The 22,201-nt window shown below is 47.3% G+C and overlaps 1 protein-coding gene across 1 annotated transcript; it reads right to left on the bottom strand.

Moving 5' to 3' along the window:
- Positions 1-100: 100 nt before the first annotated feature.
- Positions 101-9,487, bottom strand: LOC130680602 (2'-5'-oligoadenylate synthase 1-like). The gene is made up of 6 exons (XM_057491483.1): positions 9,214-9,487; positions 7,716-8,004; positions 5,821-6,005; positions 2,629-2,861; positions 1,685-1,838; positions 101-563 (listed from the first exon to the last, which is right to left on the bottom strand). Exons 1-6 carry the CDS (start codon positions 9,391-9,393, stop codon positions 534-536), a joined length of 1,071 nt encoding a protein of 356 aa, XP_057347466.1. The 5' UTR covers positions 9,394-9,487; the 3' UTR covers positions 101-533.
- Positions 9,488-22,201: the final 12,714 nt, after the last annotated feature.

The raw sequence follows: 22,201 nt of genomic DNA, 5'->3' as shown, positions 1-22,201 counted from the left end.
ACCAGCCAAAGTGGCTTTTGGCATTCAAATTAATAAAGGGAAATAAAATAAAACATTTAGTCACACTACCACATTTCAAGCTCTTAATAAACACCCGATGAGTGGTATACGCCATTGTTTTTATTGTTATTGATAGCACATTAAACCATAATCCCCCCACTAGGAATACAGATGACGTCAGGGTTGCGATGCCATGCTCGCATCTAAATCTCCCCTGCTTTCTCCCAGAGATCAGTCAGAGACAGGCTGGGGTGGAGTCCAGGCTGCGGGGAGAAGCCACCTATGATAGGAGAGGGTGCGCAGAACACTGGGAAGGGGGATCTAGGTCAGACACTAAGTCACTGCCAGCCTTGGGGCAGTCCTCTGCCCTCTCTGGATCAAGGCACCCCACCCCTGGAAATGAGGGCCTGGCTCTGGTTTCTCTGGAGCCCTTTCCCCCAGGATGCTGTGGCATTCAGAGGATGGCACAAGTCCCGCTGTTTTCCTCCTGGGGAGTAGACGCTGAGGCCCTGGGAATAGGGTGCTGTCCATACTCAGGGTATGGAGCAGAGGTTGTTTCTGAGCTGAAAGGGTAAAGACCATGGTTACATTAGAGAGCTGATCCTCCAACCTTGGCACTGAGTGTCAGCGAGCATTTATGGTGGATACTGTGACATGCCACCTGGATTTCTCTTGAGGAAGGACAAGCAAATCCCAGCAGCCAGCAGACAGACTTCAGGGTCAGCCCCTTTAGGGTTGCCTTGGCTGCAGAGAGCCCCCGATTCAAGGCCGTGCCCCTTCCTGAGTTGCCCACCTTCAGTGACTGGTCCATGTGGGGGAATAAAGGCCTGAGCAGCTCAGACTCCTGCAGGACAACTCCACAGGCCCCGGAAGCGCCAGGCTACCCCAGGGAAGGGTTGGGGGAGACTGTCATCTGGCTGTAGCCCAGCTGGACTCCTCCCTGCACCCACCCCTGCTTCCTTCTCCTGCCCCCCCAAGGTGCTGGTTCAGTGGTTCCCCTTGAAATATCCTTTGTACTAAACTCCATCTCAGTTTGCTTTCAGGACACCCCCCTGTGACATCATCCATCCCCTGGCAGAGGAAAGACCCCTACTCCAGGAGTGGAGAGATCCAGGGTCAGGTCCTTCCGCCCCTGCTGAGCTGTGTGACGTGCTCACATCACTCAGCTGCTCTGAGCCTCTGTCTGTCAGATGGGAAGTGGAGGGATGCAAGGCAGGCTGGTGAGCATGGAATGAGTGAGGGTGCCGGACTCTGCGGAGCCTGAATCCTGGCTCTACCGCCCCCTGGCTGAATGTCTCTGAGGAGGTGACTTTCCCTCTCTGAGCTTCCTTTCCTCATCTGTGAGTCAGGAGTAGAAAACATCTGAGCAACTATTCAGTAAGCAGAGGCCGGTATTACTCATTATTATTCTTGGTGGAATGAGCCGCCAGAGCTGTTCGAAGAGTTGCCTCTGGCCAAGGCAACAGTAATTAAAGAGTGACTCTGGGCCAGGGAAGTGCCAATTCCAGAAACCCCCTGAACGGGGCCACAATGACTGCACAACATGGAGGATGGCGTGGAACTACACAGACATGAGTGACCTCTGGCAAGAGGCAATTTCTTTGGGAAGAATGGCTTCCAGCTCCACGCCCCGTGCTGTGGGGTGGGGGGCGGAGGAGGACACGGAGCAAGCAGAAGGTCTCACCTGCACGTCCCAGGAGCCCACTGAAGACCCATCCCATTTCTTAAAGCAGGGATAATTCAGCCAGGCTCTGGCCTCTTGTGCCAGCCGCGGCCAGCTGTTTGGTTCTGCACCAGCCACGTTTCCTGTAGGGTCAGCCGGGTCCAGAATTACAGGCCTAGAGAGTAATGTTTAGAAAGGTGAGGAATTAGGGTGTGTTTGGAGAGTCTAGACAGAAAAACCCGCCTGGTGCAGGCTGGGATTCAGGGCAGGAGGAAGAGCCTAGCAGGGTGCTGTTCCCTGGGGTGTGTCCTGAGAGCCCCCCATCCCATGGCACGCAGTGCACACAAGGGAGAAGGGACTTGCGCTGGGACCTGATGGAACTGGGTTCGAATCTCACCTTCTGGCCTGTATTAGTGGTGTGCCCATGGGCAGGCGCTTGGCCTCTCTAAGCCTCAGTTTCCTCATTTATGAAATGAAGACAGATGAACGTGCCTGTCTCAAGGCTATGGTATGAGGATCGAGACAAAGCACGTGATATGCTCAGCACGGTATGGAACATAGGGATCCATACATGTCAATTATAATGATAATACTTTTTACTACTGTTAGGATGTGTCTTATAGCAGCTTTTAATCGCTGGGAGCAGCTAGTAGTGCTGTAGCTGCTATTACTTTAGTTCACATGTCAGCTGGTCCACTCATTCTGTTAAGGTGTGGACGAGCTTCTTACCTCTCTGGACCTCATTTTACACATCTGTAAAGTGGTTAGCCTAGTGCCTGCCTCCCAGGGTTGGAGATTGTTGTTCAGGTGGGATGGCAGTAGTTAGGTGCTCAACACAATGACTGACAACTGAAGATGATCAATAATCAGTGAGGAGCCCTCTCACTTCCTCCATCTCCAAGGTGCCGCAGCTGTATTCAGGGGCCCGTTTATGTGGCGAGCTCGCCCATGTAGGTGAAGAGTACCTGGGTTTCCCAAGCTGTGCCATCACGTAGCGTTTAATAAAAGGGTCTTCCAAGGTGTAATACTTTGTCCAGTAGATGCAAAGCTGCTGGTAGTTCAGGACTAGTTTCAACACGGTCAGAAATCCCTGTGCAGTGATGAATTCTGTCTCCATGCTTCCTTTCTCCCAAGCATAGATTGTCAGGAGCTCCAGGGCATACTGAGGTGGCAGTGGCTTCCCAAGCTTCTTTTTACACTGAGAAGAGGAAAAACAATCAGAAAAGTGGGCTTGCCTGGCTTTTGTGTAAAACATGTTTTCCACAGGCCAAATCCAGCCCACCACCTGTTTTTGTAAATAAAATTTTCTTGGAGCAAAGCCACACCCATTCATTTATGTACAGTCTGAGGCTGCTTCCAGGCTGTGAAGACAGAGTTGAATAGTTGTGACAGAGACCATGTGGGCACAAAAACTAAAATATTCACTACCTATGCCTTCCTGGAGAAAGGTCCCTAACTCCTGGCTGAGAGCAAGGGTTCTGGATTCTGACTCATGTGGGTTTGAATCCTAGCTCCACCGCTGTCCAATTCTGGGGAGACTCTTGAAGTGTCATTTTCTCATCTGCCAAGTGAGTGGTAAAAATAGCACCAACCTCATAAGAACACTTGAAAATTAACTGAGAGGAAGGACTTGTAGTATTTCTAAGAGGTAGCCAAAATTTCGCTGGAGTGAAATATATAATCCAAAGCCTCAAATTATTTCACTAATAATTTTCAGATACAATGACCAGCACATAGATAACCAGGCACACAAGGAAACAAGACACCAAGAGTATGACCAGTGAAAAAATGAGAAAATAGCAATAAATCCACAAAACTTTAAATATCAAAGGATCAAATATAGACTTTAAAATAGCTAGGAGTATGATGTTCAAAGAAATAAAAGATGAGGATGAAGTAGCAGGGAATTAGAAGCCATAGAAAGTAACATGTCATATGTGAAAGGAATAAAATAGAAATAGACAAAATAGACAAAAATGGCAGTAACTGTAATCAATAACCCAACAGCAGATTAGATATGGTTAGGGGAAATTTAATGAATTGGAGAACATATCAGAACAGACTATTCAGAATAAAGCATGGAGAGACAAAAAGATGGAAAATATAGAAGAGGGTATAAAGATAAGGAGGGTGTAATATACATTTAATTGGAGTTCCAAGAGTTGAGGGGAGGGAGACAGATGATATTTTAGGAGAATATATTAGACAATATTTAGGAGAGACCATATTTAGACAATGTTCCCTCTCTTTAGAGAGAAACAACTGAGAGTTTCCAAAACTGATGAAAGATACCCATTCGTAGGTTCAGGAATTCCAATAACCCAAAGAACCCCAAGCAGGACAAATAAAAGGGAATCATCACTAAGACACATCAGATTGAAACTAAACAAAATCAAAGACAAAGAGAAAAATGGAAATGCAGCCAGAGGAATACGACACATTACCTACAAAGGAGCCACAGAGACTGTCAACTGACTTCTCACTAGTGACACTGGACGAGGGAATGCTATGTTTAATGTACTGATAAGACCACCTACCCAACAAAAATACCCTTCAACAATGAGGGTAAAATCAAGACTTTCGCAGAGGAACAAAAACTAATAGTTCACTGTGAAAAGACCATCCCCAAAAGGACATACTTCAGGAAGAAGGAAAGTGATACCAGACAGACAGAGATGAAGGAAAGAACTCAGAGTGACGAGAATGGTAAATATGTGGGTAGATTGAACAAACATTGGCTATGTAAAACAATCATCATGCTGGGAGGGACTTGAAAATGTGGAGACTTAAAATACACAACAGAAAGTAGCATGTAAGTTAGCGGCCCATGGTGGTGGTGTGTGGCGGTAAAGTATGGTAAGGTGCCTGTGTTGTTTTAGAGGCTGGAAGGAAGAAAGAAAGGAGGAAGGCGGGGAGGAAGGAAGGAAGGAAAGGACAATCCTTTGCTGCGCAGGACTGTCTCATTGTAAAACAGCCAGTATTCCTGGCTTCTTTCCACTAATTATCAGTAGCATCCTTGTCCCCCCATCACCACGGTTACCAAAAACCTTATGAATTTTCACTGTCCTCAGGGGCAGGGTTGTGCTTGTCAAGAACCACATTTGTTAAGTTCAAAAATGCTCAGCCTCCTTGGTCAAAATCCCTGGAACATCAAGTCCAACAAATAAATGGTCGTCTTGCTTTGCCTATGGGGTCGTTTCTAAAGTAGGCAGATTATCCTTAATTATTTTCTTTTACTTATCCATTCATCCAAAAATATATAGAATGCTTATTGTATATTAGGTAAACTCCTGAGTCAGAAGACCCAAACCCACATTTTCATTCTGTCCTTATTAGCACCAAGAGCCATCTGACTCTTAGTTTCTCTTTCTGTAAAATGGCTTTAATAATAATGCCTACCCTTCCTCAGCTCACAGACGTGCCATGAAAGTAAAATATAAGACATTTAAAGGTGAACAGAAATGCAAATCACATTCACAAAAGATTAAATACGACGAGCCTTGTACAAGCTAAGCACAGAGTACATGTTAGCCTATATTATGTGCCAGGCACTGTTCTTGGTTCTGGGGATAGGGCAGTGAGTGAAACGTCCACGTTCCTCTTTCATATACATTTTTTGTGGGGACACAGACCTAAACAAACAAGCAAATGCACAGGCCAGGAGGCTGTGGCAGTTTCCCTCCTGGAGGAACAATGAGGAGGGCAGCATCGGCCTGGGGGAGGGGCAGAGGGCAGAGATGGGGGTGCAGAGAGGCAGGTCCAGGAGAGATCCCAAGAGTCCCCCACACTGCGTGGACCAGGATGAGAGTGTAGGAGGTGGTGACAACTGATGAATCAGAGATACATTCTACATGCCAGGCCAGCATCATTTGCTGACTGGGCGGGGGGATGAAGGGTCTAAAAGAGTCAAGAAAGACCCATGGTCTGGGCCAGAGAACCTGGAAGGGTGGGGTTACCATTCCCTGAGCTGGGACAGACCAGTACGGGGAGGTACCTTGGGTCCACTGGCACCTGTCCCAGGCCCTGCCCCTCCCGCCTCCTGCCCTTCCTCCCCCGCTTCCCTTGCCCCTGCCCCTCTTCCCCCTCCTTCCCCTCTTCCCCCTCCCCCCTCCCCTCCCCACGCCTCTCTCTGCTCCGTCTGGCTGGGAGGGCCATACCTCTTGGTACCAGCGCTTGACCAGGCGGATGAGACTCTTCACCTTGGTCGGACGCTGCTTGAGGAAGGCTCGCTGCAGCTCCGTGAAGCAGGTGGAGAACTCACCTCCTCTCCCCAGGCGTTGGCTCTCTTGGATGAGCCGGATGTAGATTTGGGGGTCAGGTCTGTAGTCGCTGGTCAACTGACCTGTTCGGGAAGAATATGTAGCTTGCAGATGTCAGCTCTTCTCTGAGGTTCTTGCAGCTGCTCTGGGGAGACAGCTCCCTGGCCGTGTGGGTTGCAGTCGAAGCAGCAGCAGCCTACAGCCAGGGGCCCTGAGGCCCGTCTCTGCTGCCATCACCCCGCCCACGCCATCACCATCACTCTCCCGGACCAAGGCAGCAGCCTCCTTGCTGGTTCCTCCACTGCCCATTCTCACCCCAGCACCCAGAGAGGCCTTTTAAAATCTGATCACACCACTTCTTGCTTCCCAGGACATCTGGAGTAAGATCCAGAGTGCCCACGGTGGCCTGTGTGGTCAGGGGCAATCTGTCTCCTGCCTCCTCTCTCACCTTACCTCCTGCCTCGCTGCCCTCTCCACTTACTCCCCTGGTCTTTTTTCTCTTCCTCACATATGCTAAGCTCATCCCTGTCTCAGGGCCTTTGCACTTGCTGTTTCCTTTTCCTGGAACCCCCATATCTTCCCCTGGTTGGCTCCTTCTCATCCTAGGGCCTTAGCTCAGATGTCACCTCCTCAGAGGGCTCTCCCTTGTCACCCTGTCTAAAAAAGCCCTCTACCCCCATGATACCCTGTTTAGCTTTTGTCTCAGCCAGGGTCGTGTATCTTGTTTGTATGTTTACTATCAGGCTCCTGGAGAAAGATTCCTTGTTTGGCTCATTCATGGTCATAGAGCAGTGCCTGGCACACAGTAGGTGCTCAATAGATAATCTGTGCCTATGGTTGTTGACTGGATGTCTCAGTCCAGTCTTGCCTCTTTTCCAATTTTTTCCCACACTAGTTGGGGCCACATTCTAATACATAAATCTGATCATGGTACTTTCCCTCCTGAAACCCTTCCAGGCTTCCCGTGTGTGCAGGAGAGATTCAGTACCAAGGCTACAAGTGTCTGCAGGACCAGCTCCTGGCTCCTGTCCCAGCATTTCCTCCTTGCCCTCTGCCCTCCACTCATCCTCAGCATTTCTTTCGATTTCCCAATCCACCCTGATCTCTTCTCACTTCTGGGCTTTGGCCTGTGCTGTTCCCTCTGCCTGACATGCCCTTCCTCTCTCTTTCTTATTTTTTGGTAACCATCGTACCCAGGCCAAGGCAGGACGTGGCAACAAAGAGACATTCCCAAACGTTCTCATTTCTGGCGCTTTCGGGGTTTCAGCATTTTCTTCACAGGACCCCTGGACCGAAAGAATTCCCTAACAGTTCCACTTAAGTCCATACAACTTAATACTAGTAGTTTCTGTGCTGTCTGACAGATGTCGCTGTTTCCCCGCAAAATTTAAAATCTGAGCTGTTCCCTGTACCCCTATGAATTGGTTCACTGTGTTTGTCCTGGGGTGCCCTGCTTCACAGTTGGGGAACTCACATTTTTAAACTCCTAGTATGTGCCAGGCTCTGGGTAAGTGTAACGTACATGATAAGTAGAATTAGCAAGCCTGGCAGGTGTTGTATAAGAAATGTCTTGCCCCCAAATTGTGCCAATATGCTGTTTAATGCCACTCCCGTGGCTGATTATGACCTTACTCGTCTTGCTTCAAGAGAGATGCTAAGATCTCATTGTGAAGGGATGTCCTACTTTGGTAAGACTCTCAAACTGTGGGAAATTCGTGCTCAGAAATATGGAGAGAGAAAAAAGCCCTGTCATAGGACAAAGGCAGGAACCCTATGTGTCTGCGAATACTCACCCAGGACATCAAAGGCAGGCAGGACGTCAAACTCCACCCCCTCTTGGATACGGGGGGACCTGAGCATGAAGCTCAGTGCACGGGGCTTCTCCCATCGCGGATTCTGGACCTCAAACACCACATCAAACTTTTTCTCTCGTTGACAGGCTTCCAGCTGTCTCCTAATTTCCCTGACGAACTCTCCTCTGTGCTGAAGCTGCTCCTGAAAACTTGTAAGGGGGCTGAGAAAGACGACGAGGTCGGCATCAGATCGGCCTCTGAGGGACGTGCCTTTGCCTGAGGAGCCACCCTAAAATGTGAGGAGAGTAGGAATTAACATTTATTGAGAAGAGCCTCCTAAGTAAAATGACAAGAGCAATCCCTAACATTCTTGAGTGCTAGCCACTGTTCTGAGGGTGTGACCAGTCTTAACTCCTGTAATGTTCACAAGGACTGTATGACTTAGGTACTGTTATTATTAGTGTCCATTTTTAGGTGGAGAAATAGATGCCCTGAGAGATTATATAACAGCCCAATCACACTGGCAGTAGGTGGCAGAATGCAGTTCAAATCCTGGCTGCCTTGTTCTAGAGTCTGCGTTCTTTCCTTCCTGTCCTTTACTATCTTATCTATGTGCTGGTAGACTTAGTTTGCCCAGCCCTGTAAGTTATTGGGAGTCACGGATGCGGAAATTGAGGTACAGATAGGTTAGGTGATTTGTTCAAAGTTTCACAGCCATTAGATGCTCTCTGCTTTCAAAATTAATACTATTAACCAGCTCACAATACTACAGAAATGATGAGTCAGTCCCCAGGCTGGCCATGAATTAACAATCATGTACTAGAGTTGGGCCTCAGTTTCCCTATCTCTGAAATGGACATGGCCTAGGACAGTGGTTCACAAACTTTACCCAGGGCATTTATTTTAAAAATTACAGATGTAAGTGAAATAAGCCAGGTGGAGAAAGACAAATACCATATGATTTCACTTATTTGTGGAATCTAAAAACAAAACAAAACCACATGAACAAAATGGCAGTAGTGTCACAGACACTGAGAAGTGACTGGTGGTTACCATGAGGGGGGGGCTGGGGTAGGTGGATGGGAGGCGGAGCCGGGTATAGGGGCACAAAACTTCTCAATCATAATAGAAGTTGGTCGCAGGGATGGTAGTGCAGCATGGAGAATACAGCCAATGATTCTGTAACACCTTCCTATGTTGACAGATAGTAGCTGCACTAGTGGGGGTGAGGATTAAATAATATGGGTAACTGTTAAATCACTGTGTTGTGTACTTGACACCAATATAAGACTGTATATCAACGATACTCTAATAAAAAGAAATTACAGATTTCAGATTCTCACTGAAGAATCTATTCTCACAAGCTGCGATTATATTTTTGGTTTGGATAAATCAGACACCAGCAGCCCCAGAGAGCTCACCTGTTGTCCTCTGTCTGTCTCCGTGGGAGCCTGCCCGCCCAGCCACCCCTTCCCCAGGCAGGCAGGCCTGGACTCACCTTCACAACTTTCAACACCCGGACAGAGTGAGCAGCTCTTTGGAAACACCTCTCCTTCAGGAAACTGGACATGATGTCGATGGCTTGGTTCACCTGCACGCGGAAATGCGTGTCTGGCAGGAGCTGGTCTTCAATATACTTGTCCAGATGCGTGGCCGGGATGTCTCTGAGCTCCCCCATGATGCCCGGGGCAGGGACGGGAGAGCCAGTGGCTGTGAACGGGCTCCAGGAAGCGGTCAGCTTCTCTCCCTTCGGCTGCCTCAGCCTGGCAGCTCTCGGTTTTGTTTCCTGGGAAGGGAGGAGCTTAGCAAACTGCACATTGATTCCTGAACTGTATCTGCTCTCCCTGGTCGCCCCTCCCTCCACTCCCTGGAAACTCCTCTGGTCCTTTAATGAGCTAGCACGTCAGGCCCTTCTCCAGGCTGCACTCTGGAATGGTGCTTTTAGCCCCTGTTAGCACCTCGTCCAAGAAAAATCATAGTTAAAAACAGATTTTTGGGTGTCCTTCTTCATCTGCTGTTGTCGCTGACAAATTGTTTCATAATGCCCTGTGATCTTTGCAGCAGTACGAGCATAGTGCAAAGAGAAAAGGGAGAGAAATCAGGAAGCATGAAGACCACCATGATCCTGAAACTCAAAGACTGCCACTGTGCACATTTTGGTATAGATCTTTCCAGGTATTTCCACAAGCATACACACAAACACTGTTCTCTTTTCTTTTTTAAAAAAAAATGACATCATAGTGTATTGTTTTTCCTTTTGATTAATAGACTTTATTTCTTATGACAGTTGTATGTTTACAGAAAACTTGGACAGAAGGCAAGAGGTCCCAGGTACCCCCTCTCCTTCCACCCATGGTTTCCCCTGCCCACATTTGTTACAACTGAATCGATACAGAAATGTTATTAACTAAAGTTCATAGTCTACATTAAGGTTCATTCTGCATTGTGCATTCCGTGGGTTTGCCAAATGCATCACGTCATGTGTCCATCATGATACAATCAGGCAGAACAGTTTCACTTCCTCAAAAATCTCCCTGTTCCACCTGTTCAACCTTCCTATTCTTCCTTCTAATATTATGTGTTCAATGCTAACAAAATCCCTCCATGTGCACTGCCCTCACTGCATCCCACAAACTTTAATTTGTCGTCTTTTCATTCAGAGCATAATATTTTAAAATTTCCAAAACTTCTTTGACCCTTGTATTACTTACAAGTGTGTTTTTTGATCTCCAAATATGTTGGAATTTTCCAGATAGCTTTCTTTCACTGGTTTCTTATTTAATTCCATTGCGGTAGAGAGCATACTCTGCATGATATCTGTTCTTTGGAATTTGTTAAGGCCCAGAATGTGGTCTGTCTTGGTGAATGTCCAATGTGAGCTTGAGAACAATGTATATTCTTGGATGAAGGAGTCTATAAATGCCAATGAGCTAACTTTCTTAGTTAACCTTTTCCTTAGCCAGCTCTATTAATTGGCACTCCCCACTCCTGTATATCCTGTGACTTAAGCCAAAGGCAAAAGGGAACCGTGAAGCGTGTGAGGGTCCACAGGACACTCTGCTCACCATTCGATTGTATGTAAATCAAAGATCTGGTTGGCTCCCAAGTGCCTTTTTGGCAATTGTGCTTGTTAATGAAATGCATGTTTTTCACTAACTATATATAAGGAGATCCAAAAATAAGTGCAAATGGTATCTTTTCTTAGAAAACCAATGTTTTCAACCAGCATGAATTCTTTGGAAAGAAGCAGTAAAGGCAATTTTCATATAATGTTGCATGGACTTAGATAAGAGTGAAGCAACTGTAAAAGACTAAGGAAATACTGGAAAAATCCAGAATTATTCCCTCATGCTCTTGCAGATGGCTTTATGTTGTTGCTCCCTCTAAAGAAACGGAACAGGAAACTAAAGACAGCTCACCCTTGTGTGTTTTATGCAAGGTAGTGTTGCAAGGTTCTGGTTGGGGGCCTACCCTCAGCAAAAAGGACTAGGTTTTGATTGGATGACTAGGAAATTAAGGGCCCTGGTGACCAAGTTTGAGAATCATGATACTCTGATGCCCTGCCTACGGAGTTGAAGACCCACAAGGGGGAAGTGATTTGCTCAAGATCACACCACAAATTTTGGCCAGAGCCAAGCAAAATATACCTCTTGCGTGCATGCATGACAATGTGTTTCCGTGGTGCTAGGAAGTATTACTTAACCTTCTTAGGCCAACGCCCCTAGCAAATCGGATTGAACCAAGGAGGAACCAGCCCAGGGGGTTTCGGAGCACTGAGAGGTGTAAGCCATGTGCCAAGTTTGCCCTGCTTTCACCGGGAACCACCAGCCCCTTGAACTTCCCTTTTCCCGAGCCTCATCTTTCTCAGTCCTGATGGAAGACCAGACCTTGGCAACTTGCTCTCTCCTCTTTCAAGTATTTACTATTATTATCATCATCCCCATTGTCCAGATGAGGAAACTGAGACTCAAGGAGGTTAGGGTCCACTGCTGGAAATGGACAGTCAGGATTCGAATGCTGGACTGAATGATTGAAAAGCTGGTGTGCTGTTTCGGTCTGGTGCTTTCTGCCAGACCATATTGCCTCTTGCAAAGTGTTTTATTTCAGTGAGACAAAAAAGGTAATTAGCCAAGGCAGGTGTACTGGTATTTATGAAAATTTTGCTCAGGTATATTCATCTTAGCTTCTTTGGCATGTCCCCATGCCGGAGGAAGGAGATGAACCATTTTAGAGATGGAAGTTAGGTTTCTTTACACCTGTCCATGACTGACGGGTGGTGCCTGCCTAGAATGCTGTGTTGAGAAGGATTCAGAGGTTGCTAGTAGGCTCTAGCTTTCCTGTATCAATAGGAAAGATGCCATATTGCTTAGTGATGTCTTCTCCAAGCACAGGGCAAGAAAGCGGTAAGAAGTGTCTCCTGCCATTCCTGGGAGGCCTGTATGACCTACATTGGCACCTCTCTCCACCTGGTGGCAGCTAAAGTATGGGAAATACAGGTGGACTTTGGGGCAGTGATTTGCAAAGTCACGATGGAGGTGGGAAGCACAGGACATCAACCAGGAAATACTTTCAAATATACACCTTGTCCCCAGGGCACAGCGGAACCTGGGAGAGGGGGAAGATGTTGGGGTGGGAGCGACGGCGGTGTGCTTCCGGGAAGAGCATGGGGCATTTGAGAATCAAATCTTCCCCGGGAATTCTTTGAGGACTTCTGCCCCAAAACCGAGACCCACCTTTTTGGGAGCAAGAAGAGGAAATCATCTCCAACTTGACCGGGAAGGGAAGGTTCTGTTGGGTGGAATGGACAGGACAGCTCCTTCTGGGAAGTCGCCGACATTCCTGATAAATTGCTTAAACAATTTTGGGATAAATTATAGTGAGGCAACCCTTCTGGAAAGTTAGTTACTCAGCTCACTTTCAAGACTGCTCAGAATCTCAAGTTAGCGTCATGTGTGAAGGCTCATTGTGGGGTGGAAGGTGCTAGAATACCAAGGTGGTGTTTGATGATCTGTGTTATCAGTCAGTGTGTTAAGAGCACAGGGGTCCAGTGATCTGGCTCCTCTCCTGGCACTGGTGCCCTGAGATGCTGGGTGTGTCATTCCCTTCTCTAGGCTTTGGGTTATTCGTGTCAGACAAGTGGGTTGACTGGATTCGGCTCTGGCTCTTGGCCAGTGTCTCTTTCAGCCCTGATGTTACCTGATGACACAACCATTTGGGGCTTTCCCCTGGGGTAGGTGGGAGATAATGGTGCTGCTTCCCTATCAGGTGACTGTCAGCAAAAAGCATTCTTGTAAGAGGGTGTGGGGCCAGCCAGGTTGCCTTGAGTCCACTACCCAAGATGAAATCCACTAGAAAACAAAGTTCACATGGGCAGAGACCACATATGCTTGTCCACTGCTGTGTCCCCGTGGCTGGAATGTAGTAGATGCTCATTAAATACTGGCTATCCAAGTAGCGGCATGTACCCTGATGGGGAGAAAGAACTTCCAGAAACCAGAAAGGAAAAACCCAGGCCACCAGTTTTCCTGGATATTCCTACTTTATTTCTGGCTACATCAGCACAAAGAAAGGAAATGGGTGTTTCTGCATGAACCAGAGGGCATGTGTGTATTCTAGGCAGGGAGGTGGTTACACTTGTCAGGGGAGCGTGTGTCCGGACAGAGCAAAAGCTCACTGCATGCTGATTCTAGTGCCAATACCAGCATTAGGCATGGGCAACATAGCCAGTGTGCTTTCTCCTAAGGGCAAGCCGGTGAAAGGCAGTGGGCTGAGAGTGGGCACCAAGGGGACCGACGGGGAGGGAGAGGGTTGGGAGAGAAGACGGCAGCCAGGAAGCTGTCAGACATCTCGGGAAGGTGAAGAGCTTGATGTTGGTTATCCAAGGCAAGAAATTGGTGTCTTCCACTGAACTGTTCAGGGAGCTGGGGGTGGAAGGAGAAGGTTCAAAGGCATGTGTTTGGAGGAAGTGAGAGTTTTAGTGCCCATTGGATGACTTCTGTAGATAAAGGTGGACTGTTGGGTAAGAAGAGGTAACTTTTGTGAGAGGTGGGGGGAAGACCATGGAAACTGGGAAAAGTCAGTTTCTCGTGGGGCGCTGAAGATTGCCTGTCACTCTTTAAAGTAATAGACCCACAATGGTATTTCATTCTCCCGACAAACTTGGGGAAGAGGGTGCATGAGATAGGAAGACAAGAGAGACTGAGACCAAGGTACAGACAGAGAGAGACAGAGAGGTTCTAGGCAGTTCAGAGCGAGGGACAGGGTGCGAAAGGGTCGGAGCACCAGGGAGCGGGTGGTTTGCTCATTTAACCAAGAGCAGAGGGAGGACAAAGGCTGGGGCTTTGGAGAGGCCCCCCGGGGCCCGGAACTCTGGTGTCTGATGTTGTCCGTGCGCTTGGGGAGGCCAGGGGCTGAGAAAGCCCGTCTATGTGCCTCAGGGTGCCGCCATGCCCTTCGGGCAGTGCCAGCTGCTGGCCTGGGGCTGAGCCACCTGGCTCGCCTGGCAAAGAAGTGGTGGTTTTAGGGGGTGTGGGCCTAAGTGGAACTTCAGGGTTCTGCCTGTGTTCTGTCAAGCTGGTGAAACGAGAAGAGGGGGAGGGGCTGCATTAAGATATTTTTTGCTTTTGCTATTTTACCCCCTTAGGGAGGAGGGGAAGGGGAGAGAGTTGGGAGAAGAGGGAAGAGGAGAGACCGGGAGAAAGGGCGAGTTGGACATGGTGCAAAGGAGAGCGAGAGGGAGGAGGGGTCGTAGAGAATGGGTGCTCATTCGTGCAAGGAAGCAAACAGGGGCTTCCTGAAGAGGCTACCGAGTCCCTCTGTGTGTCTCCTTCGTGCCCATTTCTTGATGCGTTTGGAGCAGGGAGGGTGTGTTCCTAGCGTCTGAGTTGTTTAATCCCGGGGGTCTGTGTTCCTGGCCATGGGGGTATGTCACGGGGACTGCGGGAGCCTGGGGGCACTAGTTCTGCCCCAGAGCTCGCTAGTCCTCACAGCCTTGCCTGGGCAGCTGAGAACTGAGGACATGTGCAGATGTGATGCAGGAAACGCAAGTTGGTCCGTGTGTGTTCAAGGCCAGGAGGGTCTAAGAACAGTCCCAAACGGTGAAGAACCTTTGTAATGTGCCCAAACCCAGAGTCTGTTCAGTTAACAGCCTCCTTGTAAAATGTGCCCATCCCCTAGCCCTCCTGCTCCATCCTGGAGGGGCCGCATCCTCAGCGGCCTGGCAGCATTGCCAAGGGAGGAGGTCTTTGGCGGCAGTGCCCGCGGTTGGGGGCACCTCAGAGGCAGACTCAGGAAGGGCTGGGTGGGGAGGCCGGGAGAAGAGAGACCAGAGTGTGACGGGCAGCTGGGGCAGGCTAGGGGTGACTGGGCATGGGTGGGGCAGGGGCTGGGGGCCTGGCCACCATCCTAATCGCTTGACACGTGATTCTCGTTCTGTAGCTGGTGCCAGCGCTCGATCTTCTTGTCCTTGCTTTTCAGACACTCTTACCAGTGTTTCAAGTGCTCTCCCTTGGCTGAGACCCCCAGCTGGCAGTCTCCTGGGGGACAAGATGGGAAGATAGGGGCAGGTGGGCAGACTGGAGGGATGCATAGGACTCGCATTTTGGACCCAAATGTCTGTTTAGGGAGAAACTGCCACCAAGCGGACCCCCTCCACCAAGTGGATCCATTTCTCTAGGGACAATTACTGGCATGATGTTATGATTACTACTGGCCTTCTCTGCCTATAGACCATGTACTCAAGAACCTGCAAGGACCCCCTATTATGGCATCAAGTCATTCCTAAATCATCTATTTTCTAGGACCTTCTAATCACCACCCTACTCCCTCATAATTCTCTCCTATTACTTCTGGGTTCTCATCACCTATTTCCAAATAGTCAGTTTCATCACCCACACAACCCTGCCTCCACACCTTTGCTCCCACTATGTCCCCTGCCTGGGGTTCCCTGCCTGCTCCATCTTTAGTGACTGTTCTTCCTCACCATTTGGAGGGGGCTGCGAAAATCAGAACCTTCATCCTGGACTTGCCAATAGATTAAGGAGATAGCCATTGCACCCTGTTGTCCACAGAGGCCACAGACCCCAATCTGCTGTGATTTAACTATTCTGCTGGAGGTGATTTATTCAGTAAATAACCAATTGTGATTGACTCTTCCTGGCTTGGTGACATCTTTCACCTAAAGGCATCCACAGGTGAAACCCTAATCAGGCCCATGGGGCCCAACTTAGCCTTTAGACAATGCGGCTACGCGCAGGAAAGGGCCACCCTCAGCTCTGTACAGCCCCAGATAAGGCTCTCGTTTCCTGGGAGGACAGAAGATGGGGATTTCTCTGGGAGCTGGGAACACTCACCAATGTAATCGTTGGACTTGCCGATGTCATAGTCCCAGACAGAGATGTTCAGGGACTTCTTTGCCAGGTCACTGTGTTTGGTATCATAGAAAAACTCCTGGATGCAGCAGGTGAAGACATGTGAATGAGAGGGTGCTCTGGACCCCCGGCATCGGGGACTGAGGCTGAGCCTTAGGGGCTCGCGGGCGGAAGGGCATGAGAGGGCCTTCCCACTCTGATCCTGACAACCTCCATTCAGCAAACACTGTATTACAAAGTCCCCCCAGCCTGTCATTCTCTCTTCAAGGACTCTCTGATACTGGGGAGGCTGCCAGGTTTTTTCTAAGAGAACTGGTCCTGGTCAAGTTTGCTTGAAGGTAAATGGCCATGAACTCAGTCTTTCCATTCCAGTAGCTTCTGAAGTGGGTCTACCCCTCTCCCCATCATTTAGAGATTAAGGGTAATTGAGGGGACTGAGACTGATTTGAGGGTTAAGTGCTTATGTTTCCAATCTGATTTCTTACATAACTTTTCTACTTAATTATAAAATTCATTCATGCTCATCATTAAAACAAATAAGAAAAAAACCCCAAAACTTGTAATTTAACTACAAGAAAACCACTGTCAACCTTCTCCATGTGTGACCACATTGATATTTTTAAATTTTTATGTGAATATTAATTTGAAGGTTATTTGAAATATTTGATTATGTGAAATACAATATGAATATACCTTTTTATGGCTATCTTTTCCATTTTATAACATATAGTAAAAACCAACTTAACATGTTAGCAAATATTTTTCTATATCACCATTTTAATGGCTTCATTTAATAGCTGTGTGGCTATACCATAACCTACTGCTCAACAGTTGAGTATTTAGGTTGTTTCCCATTTTCCACTATTATAATGATATGATAAAAGGCATCCTTGTAGGTAAATCATTGTGTAAACCCGTGGTGATATTTTCAGGATAAATTTCAAGCAGTGTTCTTCTGAGTTTGTAAAATTTTAAGATAGGGAACAGTGGGTGTATACTGTGGTGCCATTTGTGTGTCTTAACAAAGCTGGCCACATATTTATTTGCTCTATGTATACATAAATCCTGGAAATAGACAATATTCTGGCTTCAGAAGGGAAGAAGGCTGGGCAGGGAGGAGCGTTTTGACTTTGGTACTTTTGGAATTTTCAAGTATGTGGCTGTATCATCTGTTCCCAAAATAAATGGAATTCAAATTTTAAAAATTTAGAGTTTTTGACAAACTTCCCTTCAGAAGTTGAATCAATTTGCTCTCTCACCCACAGTGTGTACATTTCCTCACCAGCACTGGCTACCAAAATTTTACAATATTTGTTTGCCAGTTTGTGATGAGATATGGTGTATGGTTTTGATTCATGTTTTCTCTATTACTCATGAGTTAATTGGCTATTTGGATTTCTTATTCCAGGGGATGGGGGAGGCAGGACAGTAGTAATTGGCTCCTTACTCAAAGTTCATGAGTCAGAGTTGGGAAATCGGGGTCCAGATGAAAGAGGGACCTGGAAGCAGGACAGGCAGACCTACTGGCCAGTGCTTGTTCTGGGCTCAGTTTACACAGAACATTCCCCCTATATGCACATATGGGTGCATGTCCTTTAAAAATGAAGCACTACAAAGCTGACTGTACTGTAGCTTTCCTTTCCTACTGTACAACATTTGATAAAAACCAGTGCTTGCTGACTCTGCCCAAACATTCACCAGATATTTCTGGATCCTTACTAGCTGACAGGTTTGTCCAGATAATTGAAATCCATGGTCAGCACAAGATGGAAGGATGCAAAAACCCTAGAAGCATAGAGGAAGCAGATCTTCAGGGGTTAACACTTACACTGACTCTTAAGGGATAACTAGGAGTTTTCCAGGGAGGAAAAGAGAGAGGGGAAAGTCCAGGGAAGGGGAGAAACAGGTGCAGAGGCGAGAGATGTGCCAGGCACCTGCATGGAGTTTAGTGTGACTGGAGTGCGACACGGGACAGGGGTGGGTTATGAGTCTGAAAGGGCCTGATTGTCATGCTAAGAAGTCAGGGAGCCGTTGGGTTGAACCAAAGCGTGAGAAATTCAGATTTGTGTTTTAGGAAGCTCACACTTACTTGGAGGATGGACAAAACCCAGGAAGGGAGTCAGCAGTCTACTGCAAGTGTCCGGTCATGAAATGCCTGACGAGTAACAGTGAGAACAGAGGAAGGAGTCCACCCAGTGGGTGTCTAGGTAGTGGCTTTAGCAAGACTCCCTGCACTGGATGGACCTGCAGAGTGGGAGACAGGGACAGGGCCGTGACCGCTGGGGAGATCGTGCCCCATGTATTTCCTCAGGTTTCAGTACTACTGACTATTAGAACTGGTAATGATATTGGAAATGACTTAATTCAGTCTCTCTCCAAATGCATAGATTATGACATTCTTAATCTATGGTGTTTTGTTTTAGGCTTGATACCCTCTGGTGACAAGGAACTCATTACCTGTCCTTTAGCTAATTCAAGCTGACCCGTGAGAGAAAGCTCTTTCTGATGTGCTTCACAGCATTCTAGCAGGAAGTTCGTTCCTCTCTCATGTAAAGGAAATACCCCAGAGCACGACACAAATAGGGCAGTCTTACCTCATTAAACTTGGGATTTAAGGTTTTCTTCTTAATTTGAGTCTTCTGTTTGGCTTTCTTTCCTATGTCTGGTTTCAGCCACCTGAGAGAAACATGAAAGGCTGTTACTGATGAAGTTAAATGAATAAGAACAGCTCCTTGATGTTGCCTGTGTGGGCATGCTGCCCGTGTGGGCATGATGACTGGCACATAGTAGGTGCTAATAAAAAATTTTCTGGCCAAATAAATAAAATGGGCTAAAAACTCCTAAGAGTTGGAACATTTGGGATCTGAGTCAAACTGCCGCTAGCTGTGCGACTTTGACCAACATGAGTGTGACTTCGGCGTGCCTCACTCTTCCAATCTGCAAAGAGGGCAAACATTTCTTCCTCATCCACAGAACTGCTTTTGAGGATAATTTTAAGGAAGGGGCCCAACAGGGAAATTGGAAGGTACCAAGTGCTGAGAAAAGAGAAAGGGCAATTTTGACTTTCAAAATCTTTATTTGATCTTAAACTGATTAATGGTTTCCTGTTTCCTTCTCCACCACATCCACCAGGGCAGCCCTTAGGCTGGAACCACAATAACTCTACTTCTGGGGAGATTGGGTGGGTGGGAGAAGGTGTGGTGGGGAGAATTATTTAAGAAAAACAATTTGCACGTGGCTGGGATTTGATGCAGTGCAGGACAGCAGCCCATGAGCTGATTTTCTCTAGTGGACTGTATGAGAAAACAAAACCAAATGACTCCTAGAAATCACACTCATCCCTGACATGTGTGTTCTTCTGTTCACTAACTCCTCATTCAAAGAAAATCTGAAGCAAAGCCCAGACTGGCCTGATTTTTAGCCATGACCTTAAGAGAAGCATTGCTTTCTATTAGCAGTGGCAGTGGAGGGAGGGAGTGTCTCACAGGCTGCAGAGAAGATTACTAACACTCTTTGCCATGAGTAAGCATAGTGATGGTAGTTATTTATAACCATAATGGCAAGTATTTATTGAGCACTTACTGTGTATGAGACTCCATGACATAGCACCCCCCAGATCTCCAACTGCAGGGGTGAAATTGACTGACAGGCTGCCAGGCTCTGAATGCACCACTATGTTCTCACCTGGCCACGCTCCCCATGGGCCGCTCTCAGCCAGCCTGAGCCAGCAGGGACAGTGGGCAGCACAATTTCTGGGACACGCATGGCTCCTTTGACGCTCTATTTCATCCTCAAGGATTCCCCAACGCCCTGCCTGCAACTTCCTCAGAACTGCACCACAACCTAAGACCCCTGGGCCCTAACCGCCCTCCCTCCCGCTCTCCTCCAGGAAGGTCAGACCTGCTCCAAGGCCTGCTGTCCCTGCGGTTCTCCTCAGGCTCCCTTCCGATTTTGCTTCACAGGCATTCTCCCCAACAAAGCTTTTGTATATCTCATCTAGTCATTGTGTCTGATTGGAACTAATGACCAGTCTTACTCCTCCCACTTTACAGATGAGGACACTGAGGCCCAGTGATGTTAAGGCACAAACCCAAGGTCACACAGCTAGAGAATATTGATGACAGTTGGATTTGGGATCCAAACCTAAGCACAATTCTAATTGTTTTTTATATGACAGCTCATGTGAGCTTTATGCCCATTTTTGGAAATGAGAGGAACTATGGTCACAGTTTTACCAATGAGGAATCTAAGGCTCAGAGGGGTTAAATAACTTGCTTATAGTGACACAGCTGGAAGGTGGAAGAGATGGACGCTGGGCTCCGGGTCTGCTTCAGTGGTGGCCACAAAAATGTGCCTGGTGGGCCTCCAGCTACAGGAGCAGAGCCGACCAAGGCCCCAGCCGCTGTGGGTGGGAACCCGTGCCATGCTGGTACCAAGGCCAGGCTCCCAGCTGATGACTGCATGTGGCAGGCCCACTCCGAGGAGACATGGGACCTGTCTGATGGCCACTTTTGGCCAGAGGACTCCCTGATGGCTTTGCTGACCTTGTGTCCAGGATGCTTCCACCCCACCCCTCAGGGCCAGACTTGGGTTGTGGTCTCTCAGCTCCCCCACTTCCCCAGCTCTCTCCCTACTTTCCCTCACACGGGCATTTCCCCTAATAAAATCCTTGTCTGTTTAAAATATTCTCACGGGCTGCAGAAAAATACAAAACAAAGTCTATCTTACTCACCATGATGAGATGACTGGAATAACCCCAAAGTCTAAGGCCTTTGCACATCTCCAGGCTGAATCTGGAAACAGCTGCCTGGGTGGTGGGGCTCTGGACTGCTGAATGGGGTGTACTGCTGATTTCATCACATACTCACTACAGAACCACACTATGATGATCGGCCTTCCTTGGGCAAGAAGAAGGGGTTAAGATCCACATACCTTCCTATGAGACTGTCCACACAGCTAATATTCCAGAAAAATGTGATGCTATAAACTAGCATGAATTGACTGTTTCAGTACTAGAAAATTATATTGCACACTCCAAAATATCACATGACTTTTCACCTGCGTGCACATCAGGAAAAGGAAAGGGAGGCATCCTGTGGGTGGTGCTGACGGGGGCTACACAGATGCCTCCTATGATAAGCTTCTGTAAAAGACTGGGTGTACCACATACACAGTGATCTCTGTAAATACCACAGATACGCCAAGCTTGTTAGGTAGCATGAGCCTCTCAGGTTAGCTCAACACTGAGGCCAAGCGGGAGGGAAAGCCTCCCCCCACTGCCGTTCACCCTGACAAACCCACCTGGCTGCTGCCGGACTCCAGCAGGCTCTGCTGGATGGCAAACTGCATTATCTCCGATTCTCCATCTTGCAACTGCACGTTTCTGCCATTGTCTTGAACGTGGTAAGATTCGGGAATTTCAAACACAGACTGATCTACCTCCAAGTCTGTGACAGGGGAAGCTGAAACCCAGAGGTGGCAGTTCAGTTGCTCGAGTCAGTAAAGTAATTTCCACTTCAAATACAGCATTTAAAATTTATAAAAACATTTTAAGTTAAAAAAAATGATTAATGAACAGTCTAAATTCAATTTAGACTGGAAAAAGAAGAACAAATGAGGCCCAAAGTCAGCAGAAGGAGGGACAAAGTAAAGATCAGAGAAGAAATAACTAAAATTGAGAAGAATAAAACAATAGAAAAATTAATGAAACTAAGAGCTGGTTCTTTGAGAAAATGAACAAAATAGATAAACCCCTAGCCAGACTTATTAAGAAAAAAAGAGAATCTACACACATATACAGAATCAGAAATGAGAAAGGAAAAATCATGACAGACACCACAGAAATACAAAGAATAATTAGAGAATACTATGAAAACTATATACTAACAAACTGGATAACCTAGAAGAAATGGACAACTTTCTAGAAAAATACAACCTTCCAAGACTGACCCAGGAAGAAGCAGAAAATCTAAAGAGACTAATTACCAGCAATGAAATTGAATCGGTAATCAAAAAACTACCCAAGAACAAAACTCCCAGGCCAATGGATTCACTGCTGAATTTTATCAGACATTTAAAGACATAATGCCCATCCTCCTTAAAGTTTTCCAAAAAATA

Source organism: Manis pentadactyla, chromosome 14 (assembly GCF_030020395.1).
Source record: "Manis pentadactyla isolate mManPen7 chromosome 14, mManPen7.hap1, whole genome shotgun sequence".
Taxonomy (NCBI): domain Eukaryota; kingdom Metazoa; phylum Chordata; class Mammalia; order Pholidota; family Manidae; genus Manis; species Manis pentadactyla.
This window is presented reverse-complemented; position numbering and strand designations above follow the sequence as displayed.